This window comes from Leptosomus discolor, chromosome 3 (genome assembly GCF_034619465.1).
Source record: "Leptosomus discolor isolate bLepDis1 chromosome 3, bLepDis1.hap2, whole genome shotgun sequence".
Classification (NCBI taxonomy): Eukaryota; Metazoa; Chordata; class Aves; order Leptosomiformes; family Leptosomidae; genus Leptosomus; species Leptosomus discolor.
In genome coordinates this window covers 13,464,245-13,484,265 of record NC_141393.1, presented here as the reverse complement: position 1 = coordinate 13,484,265, position 20,021 = coordinate 13,464,245, and the positions used below count along the sequence as shown (strand labels likewise).

At 47.1% G+C, this 20,021-nt stretch overlaps 1 protein-coding gene across 1 annotated transcript; it reads left to right on the top strand.

Annotated features, from left to right (window-relative positions):
• The first annotated feature begins 2,977 nt into the window (after positions 1–2,977).
• DIO3 (iodothyronine deiodinase 3) lies at positions 2,978–3,802 on the top strand. Its single transcript, XM_009949331.2, has one exon. The coding sequence runs from the start codon at positions 2,978–2,980 to the stop codon at positions 3,800–3,802; it is 825 nt and encodes a 274-aa protein (XP_009947633.2).
• The last annotated feature ends 16,219 nt before the right edge of the window (positions 3,803–20,021 follow it).

The following is a 20,021-nucleotide window of genomic DNA, read 5'->3' as shown; positions in this document are numbered from 1 at the left end:
GCACCTCAATAGGAAACCCCAATTCAAAAGTTTCCTTCAAGCTACAAAAACAAAGTTGTTTCCAAGGAAAGGAGAAAAAGTCATTTCCAAAGTCCCTATTTAGCTACAGATACGCTATATAAGACCAAATACTTTTTTTACCTCGGAATATCTCTCACTGATCTAGTAGAGCAAAGTTTGTTGATATTCAGGGTTGCAAACCCAACTGTTTACTCAGGCTTTTGTCTGTCAGCATAGTTTGAAGAGGTCGCTTTGAGAAATCAATTTTTTTTCCTGGGGGTTTCTTCAGAGCTACCACAATTTGTTATTGCGTCTGTTTAGAGGCTTTAATTTGTGGTTTTCAAGATTGCATAACTGCACAGAGAGGTGGTGAGAGGCCCACATGAAGAGTTCAAAATAAGTTTGACAATATAGTAAATATCTACTCAGTAATTTTCCCTGGACTGAGCACTACAGAATGCCAAAAAAAAAAGTTATTAATCAGGCTAGTGTATGAACATGGCTTTATGAGGACTGGAGCATGCTTTTCCATTCAGATGCTAAAACGCTGAATTCTCTTCACTTGCTGTTGACACCAAGTAAAGACCATGCACCAGGGGGCTGCAAACCAGAGCCTGATTAGATTGCTCTAGAACAGCCAATTAGGAAGCAGATAAAGAAAAAATAAAATGAGATTTTAATTTTGCCTTTTATTCACAGTTCTCGTAATAAGTTACATAAAAATGAAGTAAGCCGCCTAGACTCCCATGAGGAGGCTCAGCGTTAATTTTTCCATTTTACAGATGTTAGACAGGAGGCACAGAGACGTGCACAGTCACATTCGGAGTAGTGCGGGCTGCACCCAGGGGGAGTTGCAGGTCCTCAGGGTCTCTGGGAATGTGCAGCCAGGGACCTGGCATCAGCCACAGGCAGAAATGGGGTGCTCAGGACGCACACGCACATGGAATGCTTGGGTCCTGTGTCCCCGAAGCCAGCGCGGCAGGCACCTGGGTGAGCAGCAGCTGTAGCAGCAGCTTGGGGATGTGTGAGTCATATTTGCATAGCAGAGGGCAGCGTTCAGCATTTTGGACAACTAATATCCCTTTCTAGAGAAGCTGGTGAGGAAATGACGGGCACTCTGCAAGCTGGGAACCTTGCATCAAAGCAGAGCTGGCGTATTTTGTCTAGGGCAGTGTCTATACACCAAACCAGATTTAAGCTCCGTACCTCTGGGGCAGGTCTCCATCTAGTCCAGCAAGAAGGAATTTACAGGCCATAAACTCCTCCTGATGGGACGAAGACTGAAGGTGGCCAGTATGTGATCAGCTCTGCATACTGCAAGCACTTTGCTACTGACACACAACCCACCCAATCTAAAACCAGCCCTTGCGTATCCGCTCCGTGGGCAGTACGTAGGTCTACCTGACTGTGTCTATGAGGTGGCACTTCAGCCATCAGTTTAAGGGCTTTGCTAGACCCACCCGTATGACAAGCCTGGTTTACACTTCATTTGACAGTAGAAAAAAAATGTTGCTGCCTCCTCCTGGGTTGCCATAAAGGAGCATCTGTCCTGACTTATGGCTCACCTGGATGCAGCAGAACCCCAGCGAACAGGGGGACACGGCGGAGGCAGCGCTCTCCTGCCGCCTCCGCTGTCCCCGCTGCCCACCCGTCGTGGCACCCCCGCAGCACCGGCTACGCCCCAGCTCCGCGGTGCAGGAGAGTGAGCTGAGCCGGCAGAAGAAGCCCGGGAGGCACACGCCTTGCAGGCCCCGGGTGCGGCCCCGGGGCGAGACGGGGCGATTTTCCCCGGTGGACGCCGGGGCCGTCCCGACCAGGCCGGCGTCGAGGCGCTCGAAGGCCGCCTCCGCAGCGCGGCCGTGTTCCGCCCTCACACCCCGGCGCACACCCGCAGCCTCGGGGCCAGCCCGCCCCCCGCAGCCTCCTGCGGCCCCGGGGCTCCCCGGTGACCCCCAACCCGAGGGGACACGCGCCGCCGGGGGGGCCGCCCCCTCCGACTCGGAGGCCGCGGCACGGCGGCGGGGCCTCGGACACCTCCGGGCCGGGGGGCAGCAGGGCCCCGCCGCTCCCCGCCGCCGCAGCCGCCGCCGCGGCGGCTTCTCGGGCAACAGCTACCCCTAGCGGTGGAGCGCCGCCCCGCGCCCCTCCTCCGCCGCGGGGCAGCGCCCGCCGGCCCGCGCCCACCTGGCACCCCCCACGCCGGGGCCCGGGCCGCCCGCCGCCAGGCGAGGGGATGCCCGCGGGCCGGGGCTGCGGCCGCCTCCCGTCCCGCCGCCACGGCGGGAGGATGCTGGCGCGGTGGGTCCGCGGGTTCGAGCCCTGGGTGCCCCCGCGGCGCCGGGGCGTGTGGCGGGGCAGAGGCCGTGCCCAGGGGCGACCAGGCTGGCGGGGCGGGGAGGGGAGGGAGGCGCAGGGAGGGACGCGGCGCGGGCGGCCCGTCCCTGTCACCTGCAGGCGCTGCCGGGACGGCCCCAGCCCCCGCTCACGCTGCCGCTCCGGCGCGGCGCCGGCCCCGCGCTCGGACAGCCCGTGCGGAGCGGAGCCGGGCTGGGCCTGGCCGGACCGGGCCGGGGGGCGGGCTGCGCCTGTTGCATTCATTGTCCTTGGCGGGGCTGTTTGTGAGCGCCTGCCGCTATCTGGGGCCGGGGACCCCGCGGTGCCCTATCTCGGACTCTCTGCTGGTGCCTGATAGCGGCTGCTCCCTGCTTCGTTGCACGTCCCTCGCAGCTCCCGCCGGGGCTCTCTCCCCTTTTGTCTGTGTATTTTTAGGTCATTAGAGTGGAGGGGTAGGTAATCCCCAGGCTCAAGTTCCAGAGGGGCGGGTTCTGGCCGGAGGTGGAGTCACTTTTCATTTAAATCCCTGACTATAAAATGGGCTTAAAGAGAAGCGGGATCTCAGCTGTGCTGCACAGACCCCGGCAAGCAGGGTGCGTGGGGGCCCCCAGGCAGCCAGCGCCCTGCAGCACAAGCCGCTGCGATGCTCCACTCCCTTGGCGTTCACACCTTGCAGCTGCTCACCCAGGCGGCCGCCTGCATCCTCCTCTTCCCCCGCTTCCTGCTCACCGCCGTGATGCTCTGGCTCCTGGATTTTCTGTGCATTAGGAAGAAGATGCTGACGATGCCCACGGCGGAGGAGGCGGCCAGCGCCAGCGAGGGGCCGCCCCCCGACGACCCCCCGGTCTGCGTGTCCGACTCCAACCGCATGTTCACGCTGGAGTCGCTGAAAGCCGTGTGGCATGGGCAGAAGCTGGACTTCTTCAAGTCGGCGCACGTGGGCTCCTTAGCCCCCAACCCCGAGGTGATCCAGCTGGACGGGCAGAAGAGGCTCCGCATCCTGGACTTCGCCCGCGGCAAGAGACCCCTCATCCTCAACTTCGGCAGCTGCACCTGACCCCCGTTCATGGCCCGCCTGAGGTCCTTCCAGCGCCTGGCCGCGCACTTCGTGGACATTGCTGACTTCCTGCTGGTGTACATCGAAGAAGCACACCCCTCCGACGGCTGGGTCAGCTCGGATGCAGCCTACAACATCCCCAAGCACCAGTGCCTCCAGGACAGGCTGCGGGCAGCTCAGCTGATGAGGGAAGGGGCGCCCGATTGCCCCCTGGCCGTGGACACCATGGACAATGCTTCCAGCGCCGCCTACGGTGCCTACTTCGAGAGGCTCTACATCATCCAGGAGGAGAAGGTGATGTACCAGGGAGGCAGAGGACCAGAGGGCTACAAGATCTCGGAGCTGAGGAGCTGGCTAGACCAGTACAAAACCCGGCTTCAGAGCCCCAGCACGGTGGTCATCCAAGTGTAAAAAGGACCTGGCAAGAAGTGCAGGGGTGGAGAGGCGAGGGAGGGCGGGAGGAAAGGTGGGGAGGGAGAAGGCACTGCGATGCGGATGGCAGGAGCTGTCTTCCCCCGGGGACACTCGAAGGAGGCTGCTGTGCGAGCTTTCGAGCAAGATGTGCCATAGTCCTTTCTCTATTCAAATCATGTTGATTTGCCAGCCACGCTCTGTCAATACTGTATTTCCATGTGCGTTTTGTAAATAACTCTCTTTTTTTCTTTTTTTTTCTTTTTTTTCTTTTTTTTTTTTTTTTGAGAAGCGTTTACTATTTTTTAAGGAGGCTCTCTTCCTACGGGATCTGTTCCCAGCTGCGTGTGTGCGCGGGTGTGTGTCTGAAAAGTTGTGTACAAGTGCTCCGTGCTGCCTAGCAAGTGCTAACTGGGATTTCTAGTATTTCTTTGTGATGACCGATTTTGAAATGGGTTTGTCTAATGCCAGGAAATCGCGTCTGATGTTGTCAAGTACTAGAACTGCCAATAGCCAGAGCTGAACGGAATGTCCTATTTATGTGGGGGGGTTTTGTAAGACGTTCGTTCATCTTTTTTTTTATGAATTTTTTTAAATAATAAAGGTTGAGTAAATACACGTCTAACCTTGACTGCCCGTCTCTATCTTCGGACCGCTACACTCACTTTCCCTTTTGCCTACCTCGCAATCGGCTCCCCGCAGCCGAGGAGGGGCAGGCGAAGCGGCAGGCGGCAGAGGATGCGCTGCTGGGGGCTCGGGGGCGGCGAGCGGCTGCCGCGCCCGGCGACGGGCTCTCGGTCGGCTGCGGCAGGAGCGCGTACCGCCTGCGACACGGAGGAGAAAGGGGTGTGAGGTGGGGGGGTGGGGGGTATTGGGCGTCCCCAGGGGGAAATCCAAACCTCCGTGTCTCCCGGCGTAGGGAGGACCTCGGTGGTCCTGGAGACCGGCCGGGGGGACTGTGCGCTCCCTCTCTGACCCCGGCGAGCCGCCCCCTGGGCTGAGCCCCGGGAGGGCGAAGGTGCAGGGCTGACCGGCGCCGTGCAGGCACGTGAATCCCGGCCAAAAAAACAGGCGGGGGAAAGCCGTCCTGGCCGGGAGAGCCGCCCCGCCGAGGACGCCCCGTCGCGGGCGCGCAGGAGGTGCCGGAGCCGGAGCCCCACCGGGGGCAGTGCGACCGGCACCTGCGGCGAGGCGGGGCCGGCGGCTGCGGGGCTCGAGCAGGAGGGCAGCGCCCAGCCCGGCGGTGCGAGGTTCACCCCCCAGCCCGGGGGGCGGCAGGTGCGTTTCGAAGGGTGCGGGGTGCCGGAGCTCGCTTGCCCCGGAGCCCGACAGGTGAAGCCGAGCGTGGGGATCATCCCGCAACAGCCTCAGGAGCTGTGGAAAGCCGCTCAGAAACAGCGGGTCTCTAAGCACCTCCCCTTGTGCCTCTGAACGCCTCCTTGTCCTTGACAGCAGCGGGACGAGGCGCCCGGGCTGTTCAGCCCCTAAGTTTTGGAGAGGGGTGCACGGTCCGAAGGGAAGGCAAGCCGGGGACGCTGCTCTCCGCAGAACTGCGCCCGCAGGACTAAGCTAAACCTGCGGAAAGCTGTTTGTAAGGGCGCTATAGCCCCTGTCATGCCCATGACAATGTCCCTCTGTCCCCGCAACGTCCCTGTGCCTCGACACTCACGGCTTAGATCGGCCCTTGTAAGCGCTCCTGCCGCCACTCCGCAAGACAAGCAGCATCGGGAGGTCTCTCACAGCTAAACCAGCGGCTCCGACCCCGCTCCTCGGTCCCCTGCGCCCCCGCAGCCCCTGCCTTCGGCGGGCGCAATGGAAGAGCAGCGCCCCTGGAAATCGGGCCGCTTTGGCTGAGGTGTCAAAAGACCCGGCTCAGGTGCCCGCTTGGGGCTTCCCGACCCGTCTGGCCGAGCAGCCTGTTCTGCCGGCCCCGAAAAAAAAAACCTTCAGCACTTCACTGCCCTCCGCTGCCCCTCACGAGCGGACGCCGGCCCGGCCTCCCGCGGCACCGGGCTCAGGGCTGCACCGGCTCCGCCCGGCTCGGGCACCTCGGGTGATGCTGGGGCGGTGGGGCGAGAGCCCGAGGTGGGCTTGCTTCCCCCGGCTGCGCGCTGGGCGCTAAGCACAGAGCCCTCGACGAAGCCCCCGCGCGGAGGGGGAGGCTCCGCGGCAGCCCCGGCACGGCAGGCTGCGGCGGGACATCGCCCCGCTGGTCCCGGCGTCGGCAGCGTCAGCCCAGGCACGGTAAAGGTGTCGGTCGGTGCCTGAGCCGCTCCCAGCCACCGTCCGTGCCTCTCGCCTGCTGCCATGGGCGCGGCAGCCTCGGCGCCCTCCCCGCCACCCCAGGCGGGACGAACGAGCGCTTTTCCCCCGTCCCAGGCTCCCAAGCACCAGCAAACGTGGCTGCCTCTTGCCTCAGGACGGCGACGCCCCGCTCCCTTTGAACGTTTTTCCCGACAGGGAAGGAACCAAAGTCATGTTGGCACACCCCGAGGGAGCGGAGAGGAGGGGAGGCGGGCGCCCACCCCGGGCTCCAGAGACCAGGTGACGGTGCTGCTCCCCTGCCCGACCCGGGCAGCGCACCGCCCCCCGCCCCGCTGCCCGCGGCTCCGAGCGCAGCCGTGTCCCCGCAGTGCCTCTCCCAGCCCCACGCGCGCCGTGCCGCGAAAACCAAAGGCAGAGCACCCTTTGCTCCGAAGGGACCTTCTCCCGCAGCCTTAGGCCGGTGGGAGCCCCCCGTGCCGCCCCGCTGCCCGCAGCCGCCGGCGAGGACGGCACCGCCCCGGCCCCCCCGAGCGCAGGCGGCGGAGCCCCTCGGCAGCGCTGAGCTCGGCTCCGGCAGGCGTGCGAAGGCCGGCGCTGGTGCCCGGCGCGGCAGCACCCACCCGGCCCTCGGCGGGTGTCGGAGCCCGGGCAGCTCCGCGCCCACCCCCAAAGCCTGCAGCGGGTTAGCCGAGGTCGCACGGGCTACAAAGGGCAGCCTCTATCTACGCGATTACGTCTTTTTTTTTTTTTTTTTTTTTTCCCCCAGCTTAGTTTTCCTTACTTTACAATAAAGCCCTTCTTTGCTTTCTCACCTCGTTATCTCTTTTTCTTATCCGCTTTTGGCATGCTTTAGTTGTAATCCGAAGTTACGGGCAACGCCGGGGCACGTCCGCCCCCCCCCCCTCCCCCCCGGCCCGGCCCGGCCCCCAGGACATTTTCCGGTCATACGGACAGAAATGATCACTGCCCTTACTTGGGTTTTAATGGTTACAGAAACAGCCTCGTCTTTACTTTCTGCTACTAGCAGATTTTGGTCAAAGGCTATCAGAGGTCAGGATTTATTTTTTTTTCTAAATAAGTCAGCTTTCTAAAGCTACATTCCTCCTTTAAACCGAACACAGAGCTCTTATTTATCACTTTGTCTTTAATCAGCAGCAGAAGAAAAAAATGCGGTGAATGCCCGGAATCCCTGAAAGACATCACACTTTTCCTTTGCACAAATCAAAGTTATCTGCTCCTATTATATCCTCAACTTAAAATAAATCATAAGCCTCCATCCCCCTGAGCTTTCTCGGGGATGCTTGTTTAGCACAGACGAGAACAATATGCTTTACATCTGAAGAGCTGAGGGTGTCCGAAGCCTCTCGGGCTGACACTGAGTATTGAGAAACGTCCTATCTTTAAAATGCATTTACTGCCTTTCCACCTCCCTGGTACATGACAAACAGAAGTCAGAGAGCAGCGAAGAGATTTGTCAGAGAGATATCTGAGTGGCGATTACATGTTCTGCCAATAATTAATTGAATTATGTCCTCAGCATAATTACGTACAGTCCTCTAGCCGGGAGGGGAAAGGAAAGAAGGAAGTTGTGGCATGGTCAGAGGGGGATCTCAGGACATAGCTGCAGTCGTTAAAAATGTGATGTAACGTTGCAATCTGGTGTATTCTGAGGCACAAATGGGGAAACACAAACAAAACCGACTACTAAAATATTATTTGCTATACAGCAGGGAGACAGCAAAAGCACTCATTTTCATCAGTTGTTCTCATTACTACTTTCTGCTGGGGATTTAAAGGTGTTTTATGATGAACAAACCAGAGGTCTTAATCATTTGATCTATGAGCTCTGTGTGTAGTATGTTTTGTATTGTTCATCACATACTAACTGACTAAATTTGATGTTTCTGATGTTTGAAATAAAAATTAAAATCCATCCAGAAATTAAAATCAGTCAGCAAAGCATCATATATCCAATACAAATCTAGAAATGACACATTCAAAGACTCTTGCAAGCAAATTCTCACTCTCACACTAATTTCTCTGTACTTCTTCCAGTCATAAGGGAGTTCATCATATCATTATTAATTTATTATTTACTAAGAGCTGTTAGAGTGCTCTTTTGGTACACAAATGCAAGAAAACAAAGGGCTTGATTCAGTTCTCACACAAGTTTTGCACTGGTGTAACTTCAATGACACGGGTGTAGTCACTTCAGAACCACCTGGGTGTAATTATGATCAAATCTGGGCTACTGCACTTCCTTTGCTTTTCTAATGGTTCAAAATCTCTATTTTCCTGCAGCATGCTGCGGAAGACAGACAGCTGTTTGAATACAGAGCTCAAAAATCATTCTCAAGCTCCTCCTCACTGACAGCGCCAGTGTCCTAAATCCTGCTAGAACTTAGTCACGTCAGCACGTTTCCTCACTGTTCTACACTGTCCCTACAGCCCAAAAGTTGCAAATCCCACCGATACATGTTCCCTTCCACTTGTTACGGCACTTCCTCTCAGTGTCTTGAGCTTTAGATCAGGTAGCTTTTCATTTTAAACACTTTTAAGCATCCAGCTGCAAAAGGAATTTGACACCTGCTTCCTTCTTTGCAAATTTCTCTTTTCAAATGAATTCTTGATGATGCCTCTTGAAAAGGCGTTCATTTATGACCTCCGCTTAATTGACTACTCCATGTATTTCTTGTCTTCTTGGCCTTCCACCTGCTTCTTCAGGATTTTAGAAGTGGTTTACAGCGGTAAATGCACTAACAATCAAAGGCCCAAAACTTCCTAACTAGAACAGTAAGCAGTATTCAATCCTTCCTGTGTGAAAATACATTACTACACAAGGTTAAAATCCTTCAGCTAATATGTTTTGTGTAAGAAGTCTTCTCAGGGTATAATGTCTATGCTTACAAAAGTAAGGACCCTGCAGTCTGGTCCATGCAGTTCCTGTGCCCATCAAACACAGAAGATCAGGCCTTTCTCGTGTTTCCCCTCGCTTTTCCAAGTAATAGCTCTTTCCTGACTTTGCTCATGGAAGAATTTGTTTACATTTCCTTTTAAGTAATAAATATCCTCCATCTCAAAAGGACCTTTAGGACACGGCTGGATGGGGTAAGGTAGTTCAGCCTCCTACACATTGCTTCCCCAGCGCCCAGAACTACCCTGAGACAGAGGTGATCCCTGAATGTCTGATAAAGACAACATCTAAGAGCTGCAATTCTTACCATTCAAGGTAAGGGGACATTCAAGGATGAATTGGCACATGGCCCCTGGCAGAAGGGGATCCCATTATCCACTGTACAGTAATGGGCACTATAATAAACGATAAACAGATCTAAATTTTATTGAATCCCCTAGCGATGAGAGTAAAGACCATGGCAAAGCTTTCTGTCTCTTCTGTTCATCTTCCCACTCTCACCTTCTTAGGTTTATAAAGTAACTAGCGCTTGAGCAGTCTGCATTTGACCAGACTTCCACATTCATTCCAAGGCACCCTGTGTGGGAATTTTAGGGTCATATTTCTGTTTCCTTGGTGGGTCTGGCATTTCTTGCCTGAAGAGTCAGTGAGGATGTAATTTCCTTGCAGCAGCCAAAATACATACATTTATTTAATCACTCCACATTATCAGGCACAATTCCTCAAATTATGTGCCACATTATGGAATTTAAACAATATCTCACAGCACAGAACCTCACTTCACGTACCATAAACTTGAAAAATTTTGTGTTGAAACATCTTTTACAGCTTTCTCAGGGCTCATGTAACTTCATAAGCATAATTATACCAAAGATATAGTTAGTGCCAAAGACCTGATAGTGGACATACTTTCTAAGAATAAAAATAATTACATAACCTAAGGACAAATTTTAAAACATACATTTATGAAAAAGTATGCTTTACTAAGTTATAAAAAATAATTAAATGTGTATGTTATGACTTTTAAAATTGTTAAGTGACCCTTATAAAAACTACGGGTCTGGGCTGAAGATGTTCTGGAAGTCACACAATTCAATGCAAGAAAAAATTTTTTTAGTTATTTGTTCACTTACCATTTGTGATGAAGGACAACCAGGAAAGAATAGGGTGCAAGGCTGCTGTCAACCGGATTTGCAGCACATGGACATAGAGAACATGCTGTGCTACGCACACACAGACACATGCATACAATTGCAGAGATCAAAATTATCAAGTTCATTTCTATTTCTTCTCACTCTTAAGCTGAACACATCCAGTGCATGTATGTCAGTGAATAAAGAACAGTTCTGGGTAAATGGAAAATATTAGATTGAACTCAGATGTCTTGTGTCCTCTATTTCATTTTATCCCTCTTTTTTCTTTTACTTGTATATTGCCTTCTCTAGAATGCATACCACTGGAATGATTATGATGAACCCTAGGGGTTTTTTATGTTCATGCAGATCTATATATTTTTTTAGTTAGCGTTTAGCTGACTGTTGTATCTCTGATACTAAATAATCAACCACAACAAACTAAGTCAACAGTTCTATCTACTTGATTAAAGCAAAGGTGTGGCAAGCAAAATCGAGAAAAGAATTTATAATACACCAACTCATTCCCCAGAACTGACCTGCAAGACCTCTCCTATTTGCACAAGATGTCTTCACTTGATTCACTCAGCTGAAATAATTTCCAGAAATTATCTACTGGGAGGAATAGTATGGAAGAAAAAAAGAGCAGATCAAGGAAGAAACATTATTGATCTTGCTTTTCATTTTTTTACTTATTGAACTTTAAAGTCTTCAGACACCTTCTCATGAACACAAAGAGCAGTTTGGAGAAACTCAGCAGTGATCTACCAGTACAATTGAAACATATAGGTATGAACTATAGAAATACATCTGTGTTTCCTAAAGTTGGATAGGAAGCTACCCAGAGGGATGTGTATTGGCTCCTGGCGCAGACACTGCTGGAAGCTGGAAAGATCTCCTTTGTCTTTTACCACACACTCTGTGTTACTATGAACCCGTTTTGGAATCTTTTGTTTTGTTAACAAATCTAATCCTTAGAAAAGGGACTTGACAAAAAGGAAAATCAGACTTTATTTTATCTTTCCAGTTATTGAACGTGCCCACTGGCTCCCAATTCATTTCCAGATCTGTCAAGCTTCTCTTGCTCAATGCAGTAAGACAGTCGTTCATGGGCCAGAGGATGGGGAAGAAGCCATTGAGCACAGAGGGTCTCTGAGAGAGTCTGCAACGCTGCATTACAAATGCATGAGATAAGGCCCAAACTATGGGATGATGAGAAGAGGCAGCTGGTTGTCTGTTTTCCATGCACAGCACTGACAGTTGACAGATACGCCCAGTTAAATATTGTCTGTGAAACTTGGTACTATTTTTAATTCCAGGTGAGCAATCAGGGAATTCATTGTAATTCCCATGTCATTTGGTTTTAGGCTATGGATGTGTCATCATTGTAAAATGGAATTTGGGTTTTTTGGGAAAAGAAATCAACACTTAAGCCATACTTTTAAGCAAGTCAAAAGACACCCAAGGGTATGATTGCCTTGTATGCCGCTCTTTTTTAATAAGGCCAAGGAAAAGCATCACTGGATGGGATTATAATCATCTGCTGCTTTAATGCAGACAATTGAAGAAGGCTCCTTACTGATGGTTGTAAATTCATCATTAAGGATACCACTCAGAGTCATTTGGCATGACATTTTTAATGCACAGAACAGAAAAGTACAGTATTAGCTCCTGAGTGATTGGATGACTTGTACATCCATTAATTAATGGACATATCAGAAAACATTTTTCATCTTTGACTTATCTCCTACACAAACTGAGAAGATGCAGATTGTCTTGCTGTTGTTTACTCAAATTTTCAGTGCATTTTTTCACTCTGTCCAAGATCCTGTTTATTTGAGAACCTACTATCATCATACATTGTAGATTTTACTGCTGACTCTGAGATCATAAAAGTCTGGCTGTGTTCACGTATTGTGAAATCTACAGGATGACAGGCAATATGAGAGCAAATTAGTTGCACTAATCCTATAACGGATAAACATTTCTCAGTTCACTGCTTTGGGAAATGAGGGAATCGGTAGATCATAAGCCAAGGAAAGCTGGACAAATTTTTCATCGAAACTTTTATCCACCCAAATTGCCAGTTCAACCTGGCTGAAATCCATGTGTCATCCACCTGAAAACTGCGAAGTTATTCCAACAAGAATTCATTAAAACATAAAAACATTAAAAGTAAAACCTCAAAAATTCTATACTCTTATTTTCATAATAGACCACCTTTTTCATTTAAGATGTCTCATTTCTAAATATAACGAGATTTACTTTTCCAGAAAAAATACGTAAAACAAAAACTGAAAAGTTTCATTTTCCATTTTGGCCAACACAAAAATCTATATTTTCCTGTTACACAAGTGAAATAAAATATGCATTATTCAAATTCCCTGCTCTGTAGACTTTCTTCCTGTTCATGAACTGCTTACGATCTGTTAATCTATTCTTTATCCGCACACTTCATCGATCAAATTACATGAACAAATTTCAGCCAAGAACATATCAACTAATTGTTCACTTAGGGTATTTATTTAACTGTGATATATGACCATCACTTATACAAATTGTGTCATATTTGCTCCCCTGCTGGATATATGGTTTGTTGGTTTTTTTTTTCAGAGAGGGAGTACCAAATACGAAGTCATGACATTTCTCAGATGTGAATTTTGAAATGAATAATCATTACATATTTAAAAGATATACAAAGTTTCTATCTAGACAGCAGCATTATCCACCTTTAAGCCATCAACACATTTTCAGTGCTCTGAACCAACCTATTTTATTTAACCATATGCACAAACTATAGATAGAGTTCATAGGAGAGACTAGATAATAAGAATGGTATTAAAAACAAACAAACAAACAGACTAGATTTCAGTATTTAGGCTTCCAGTATAAACAATATCTTTTTTTTCCCTGTAAGTCGTTGTGAGAATTCAATCATACCTCAGCTGCCAGACAGTTAGGATGCTCACTTAAAGGAGGAGGTTCTGGTACAAGCCCAGCCCATGTTTATGTTCATGGATCTGAACCTGGAATTTCCATACCCCTGCCAAAGTCTTAGCCTGTGAAATACACAGACCATTTCCTTGGAACTTTAGGGGAATAGGTACTGATCAGCACTCGTGGGGGATGGTGCGAGAAAGACTGCTCACTTTCCTAGCAACTGTGCTTATGTAGGATACAAAACAGGTATGTTACAGTATCAAGCAAAATACCATGTGCCTGCCATAACTGTGAGGCTACTATTTAATCCCATATAATTGTCATTCTTCTTTATTATATTCTGACCAGAAAGTCTATTATGACTCGAGAAACCTTCCCAACGAAAATCTACTTTTAGCCAATACATTCCCTCAGAAAATAGCTGAATTTACCAGAAATTTATTCTCCGCCCGCCCCCCCCCCCAAAAAAAAAAGGTTCATTCAAAAGTTTCAGGTCAGCTCTAGGATGGACTTTCAGAGTCGCATGTAACTGCTTTCATTGTCTGATTGGTCAACATGTTTACATATTTTCCCCTGCTGTGCATACGACCAAGCGTTGTGTAGGCAGGCATGCTGGCCAATAAAATCTCAAAAAGCAATGAAATATTCTCATCAGCGCAAGCAACAGATCTCAGTATAAATAATTGTCTTGTCATCTCTCCCCAGGCTCATTCTCTTTCCTTCCTTTCTCTCTCGCCTGCATTTCCTCAGAGATGTTCTTTCTCCGTCAACATAGCCTCATGTTACTTCTCTGCAGCTCTGCTGCCCTCCATTCTAAAATCTGGCATTACAGTGAAACTTCCAAGAATTCCATTCTCTGAAGCATTATGAGTCACACTGTAGTCTTCAGCAATATTTTTAAAACACCAATGTTTTTTTAATCACTCTTGAGACCCACAGAAGAAAGTAAGGATATTATCTTGCTAACTTACAGTCGTGGTTGTTTTTTCTATTGCCACCCACACTCTCTCATCTTTCTCCAGATACTCTGCTCCAGTCTCTCAATAGTGCAGGCATATGGTATTCAAGCATGCCAGAGTCTGACTTCAAGTTTTAGTCATTTTTCTTCCTGTAAAAGGGATGGAGGGACATTAAGCTTCTGACCATTTGAGAGCTTTTTTTATGTAAGAGTTTTAGTAGGCTTATACTTTAATAAATAAAGTATATGCTATATCAGAAAATTAATAGAGAAACATCAGGTCTGAGCCATAACTCATCGTATCTGAATATCAGCAATGCCATGTGTCTGGTATGTCAGAGGCAGCACAGAATTCACTGGTGTAACAGTGAACATAGGAAGGGGAGCGTTTCTGCCTGCTCCTTGCAGTGATTTCCAAAAAAGCTCTTTAACAGAGGAGCTGGTTATCTTCAGGAGCTGTAGTTCTAAATAATGTCCCTGATAATAAAAATATAAATCTTTATTCTACTCTTTGAAGAGATTTCCATTTTAACGAGAAAATAAAAAGAAACATTACTAAGCTATGGTAAAGTTACCAGTTCATTTTCACTGCATGTTTTAATGCTTTCTCCTTTTTCTTGTGCATGAAGGGTAAGGCAGCTTGTATTACAAAAGACTTATTTGCAGCTTAGGACAGAAGTTTCACAAATTGCTGTTATCTGCCCTGCAGCTGCTCATGTGACACACTGAATAAATATACCTCAAGGTAAGCACATAACACTGGACAATGGGCGTTCAATAAAGAAGATCCCTAAAGACAACAGTTATCTGAGCTTCTGTAGAGATCAGCTTCTTGCATGAAGCATTCGAGGATGACTGACTGTCCCATGGTAGTCTTTGGAAAAAGCTGCCAGGAAATAAGAGGACAACGAGACCTAGATTTCAAATTACCAGCTGATCATATGAAGAAAGTACATTCTTAGGTCTCAAAAGTTACTGAAAAATGGTCAGTGAGCTTGCCTGTGCAAGAGATGGTTGAGAGAACTGTGAAAATAAACACATCATTGAGAAATGGAGGTAGGATGAGTGTGATTTTCTTAAGAAAAGGCGAGAACAGTGTTAAGCGAAATAGAAAAGAATCCATATTAAATAGTAGCATTAATGCAGTAAGCCAGGAAGCTACAAGTGATCAAGACTCCTCAAGAATCACAGTTAGGTGAGGGATTTTATACACACATGTGCATATATTTATTTGTCTACATAAAACAAAGCACAATCATACTGAAACTGCTCATTTTACATCCAGCTCATATAGGGCTTTTCTGTCTCACTGCCTCATACCCAGAAATGTGGAAAAGCAATAAACTTGCCTTTCTTTTTAGTAGGATTCTGCTCCTACTCTATGTATCTTTAAGAAATCTTGGCCAATTTTTTTACTTGGTTATACCAACCCTAAGCTTCTGGAGGATGCTGTAACTACCAGGCCAAGATGTTTAAAAACTGCTTTACTCCCTGTGGGTTTTTTTAAGATTTAAAAGAAAAAGATCATTTTCTAGGAAATAAGGCCAAAATATTAGCACAGTTGCCTGATGTTAAGCTTTTCAATTCATATTTAGTCTCCCTAGTGTCCAAAAAGTTGTTACACCTCATTGACAGATATCCACAAATATCAGTGAATGGCTGTGAGATATAACCCAGCTAAGCATCAAACTATTTATACGCTTATTATCATTATAGATTCGGGAGCCTGTTTAAATACAGACATCCAGTTTTGAACATTTGTCATAAGAGTGTAGCAGTGATGGGCTAAGATCTTTGGTAACTGCTGATGTCATTGATCAGCTGTAGAGATTTCAATTTTTCACTAAATCTATCGTTACCAAAAGAGTCCCTTCTGTTTCATTATTTTGTACTACCTCCAAGGAAACAATATCGTCATCTTCTCTGACCCCCATCATTTTGTGCCTTGGACAGAACAGGATGCAAGGGACACTACAAACAGCGTCCGGTCTGGGCAGCACACACGTCAGGCTTAGCAATGAGAATGTCATCAGTCAAAGATCAATAGCTAAAATTTCCAGATTACTCTGAATCATTCTCCTGAGTGCCCTTTGTACTACCTCTTACTCTTCAGGAATAATGAGAAACAGGAGGCAGTTGCACCATTTCTGTATGTCTAAAGCAAGCTGAAAATCAGAACTGAGTTGCTACATTTCCAACAGCAGAAAATGTCAACAGCACAGGCAATTTTCGTCTGAATTTACACACGCTTTTTTCAGTGCTTCACGGAAAGAAAAGCCAATTGACACAATAGGGAAATCTAGCACATACAAAGTATGAAGCTCTGAAAATTAAGACTGTTGTGAAATTTAGAAACACGATACTGATCTGAATATGCGTGTCTCTAAAACAGACTCTTCTATTACAGATCTCAGATTTGTATATGCCAGACATAGCTGAATGAAAGCCAAAGCCTAGATTAATCCACTTTCTATAAAAGTTGCATACATATATATCTGAAAATCAAAACACAGAAAACAATATCAGAGAGCTCATAAAGAAAATAGTATTTAATTAGTTACAGGTTAGTAATTAATCAGTGCAGGTTCAGGAACTGACTCACCTTGAAGGATTTTTTGGTTTGTTTTTTTTCTTGCACAAAACGCACTTCCAGAATTTGGTTTTCTTCGTAACCATTCTTTAATGTACTCCCCAATGCTAAAGATTTTATCACAAAAATAAGTGTTATTTTCTTAACTCTTACCTTCTTTTTCTGTAAAATGTCCCCTCAATATCATTTATGGAAAAAAACAAAATAATACTTGGGGTAATAAAAGGGTAAGTATAGAAATAATTCAGAAGACAAAGACTGCATGTTTTAACAAGCTTACCCTAGCACAGCAATATGATGGGTGTTACAGCTGTGACAGAGATTTTAACTGGGAAAGAATCAATGCAGATTTGCAGATGGAAGTCATGTCTCAAAAATGTATTAGGCTTGTCTAAAGGAACATGTGGATAAGATGACCTGGTAACTGCGGTGTTGCAATTCTATACTTGGATACTTGGGTGCATATGACTTGGATTTCTGAAAAGCTTTGGGAAAGTTCACAGGCCTTTAAAAGACTGAAACTACCAGGGCACAAGAGGAACAGTCCTCTTGTGCATTATTAGCTTTTTCCAAGTTAAGAAAGACAAGAAGAAACTAACTGTGAGAAGGGAGGAAGGCGTTACAAGGTCTCTGCTGGAATCTGTGCTGTTCAGCACTGATGAGTAATCTCAAATACAGAGTAAACAGAAACTTTATACATTCTCTGATGATATGAAATTACTCAGGATACTCAAAACTAATGTTGAGGCAAAGTATAGAAGCATCTCACAGTACCAAATGCCTAGCCCGTAAAGTGACAGATGAAATTAAATGCCATTTCTAAGTTGGGAAAAAAGGTGTGTACACATTTTTGCACATAATAGTTGGCTGATGTAACTCTGGATAACAAAGTCTACAGAGATTTTAATGATTTAATGAAACTATTTCTTTCAGTTAATTCATGTTGGTGATTCAGAGTACTCCTGATACTGCCTTTTAATTTTGTTGAAAGTTGGCGGCACTTAGACTACTATAATATTTTTTGTAATTCCATTTGGGGATTGAGTTTCTCTGTCTTACAGTGCTTAATAAATACAAATTAATTATCCTAATGTTCTGTGAGGTCAATAAACTGTATAACTCTCCCCTCACATGGGAAGAAAACTGACATATTTCAGTTAAATTATTTTCATAAAGTTCTAAAAATGTGTTGGGGAACTCTCCACTAGAAAAGTAATTTCCATTGACTCTCTTCCCAAAATAAATTAAATTTAATTTAAGCTTTTCTTGACAAAAGGGAAAACACTTCTAAAATGTAAATGTATTTCAATCAGACATTTCTAGAAAAGAAAGGTTCAAATTGTCACATTACAATATTTTACATTTTAAAAATTACAAATGTTTAAACTGAGTATCTTTGTTTTAGCCAAACACTACAATTCAAATGACCCAAAGTAGTATTAATTTGAATCCTTTTTCCTGAAGATGTGCAACAATTTGCCTTTTTGTTCCCGCTTGGGATGACTTTCTTTTACAAAGTATCGAGGGTTTTTTGAGAAAGAGAAACTAAAAAGTTCATTCCCTGACCAGATCTGCTTGTCCATTATGTGCCATGAGTTGACAACACCGCAAGAACTAACTCTGAGGAATTCTTAACATCCTCTGTGTAGAAACAACATCTGTCTAGTAGTATCTTTTAATAGGTTAAATTTTCTGAGTACAGAGTAGGTCCCTGTTGATTAACAGTTTCTGAAGCATCTTACAAGAGGTTTGTATGCATGTAGGGGATACCAAAACAAAATGGAAGTGCTTGCCCCAGGCATACCTAGGCTGAAACTACAGATTATACTGGACTATGGCAAAAAATATGGGCAAAAAAATACCTAATTGCAATAGAGGAATTGATATTGTTTTTAAATCTGTGGTAGTAACAGCAGTGAAATAGGATCTGAAATGATGGGCTTCATCTGCTCAGCCAATCTGTAATTCTACATACAGCCCAACTAAGGCTCTATGCATATGAATAGATTTCATTAGGTAAGTAAGTACCTGTACCCTTTCAGATTTCTTCAGCTACTGGTCTTTACGCTTGCAGGCTTTCTGTTAAGTATGAAATCAAAATGCAATGAAATAGCCCCATGCATCAATAAATGCTGGGAGAAGACCAACCGGAAAGCAGCTTTGCAGAAAAGAACCTGGGGTCCTGTGGACACAAAGTTGAACATGAGCCAGGAACGTGCCCTTGCTACGAAGGTGGCCAAGTGGAGCATGGTGTCCAGTTCTGGGCTCCCCATTACAAGTAAGCTATAGAGTTACTGGTAAGAGTAGAGTGAAGGGCCACAAAAATGATTAAGGAACTAGAGCATCTCACGTGAGGAAAGGCTGAGAGACTTGGGACTGTACAGGCTGGAGAAGAGAAGGTTTGCGGGGGCAGTCCTCCGAATCATAGAGTCATAAAACGGTTTGGGTTGGAAGGGACCTTAAAGATCTAGTTCAAACCCTCCTGCCATGGGCAGGGACACCTTCCACTAGACCAGGTTGTCCAAAGCTCCATCCAACCTGGCCTTGAACACTGCCAGGGAGGGGGCAGCCACAGCTTCTCTGGGCAACCTATGCCAGTGTCTCACCACCCTCACAGTAAAGAATTTTGTCCTAAAAGCTAATCTAAATCTCCCCTCTTTCAGTTTGAAACCATTACCCCTCATCCTATCACCACACTCCCTGACCAACAGTCCCTCCCCACCTTTCCTGTAGGCCCACTTTAAGTACTGGAGGGCCACTATAAGGTCACCCCAGAGCCTTCTCTTCTCCAGGCTGAACAACCCCAACTCTCTCAGCCTGTCCTCACAGGGGAGGTGCTCCAACCCCCCTGAGCATTTTTGTGGCCTCCTCTGGACCTGCTCAAGCAGGTCCATGCCTTTCTTATACTGGGGGCCCCAGGGCTGAATACAGTACTGCAGGTGGGTTCTCACCAGAGCAGAGCAGAAGAGGAGAATCCCCTCCCTCGACCTGCTGGCCATGCTTCTTTTGATGCAGCCCAGGATGCGACTGGCTTTCTGGGCTGTGAGTGCACATTGCCGGCTCATGTTCAGTTTTTCATTGACCAGCACCCATAAGTATTTTTCCACAGGGCTGCTCTTGACACACGCATCGCCCAGCCTCTATCTGTGCCTGTATCGGGATTGTCCTGACTCAGGTGAAGGACCTTGCACTTGGCCTTGTTGAACTTCATGAGGTATACATGAACTTCACATATACCCTGAATGTGTATATAAATACCTGAAGGGAAGGTGTACAGAAGATGGATCCAGGCTCTTTTGAGTGGTACCCAGTGACAGGATAAGAGGCAACGGGTACAAACTGAATCACAGGAGTTTCCATCTGAACACAGGGAAATACTTTTTTTACTGTGAGGGTGACAGAGCACTGGCACAGGTTGC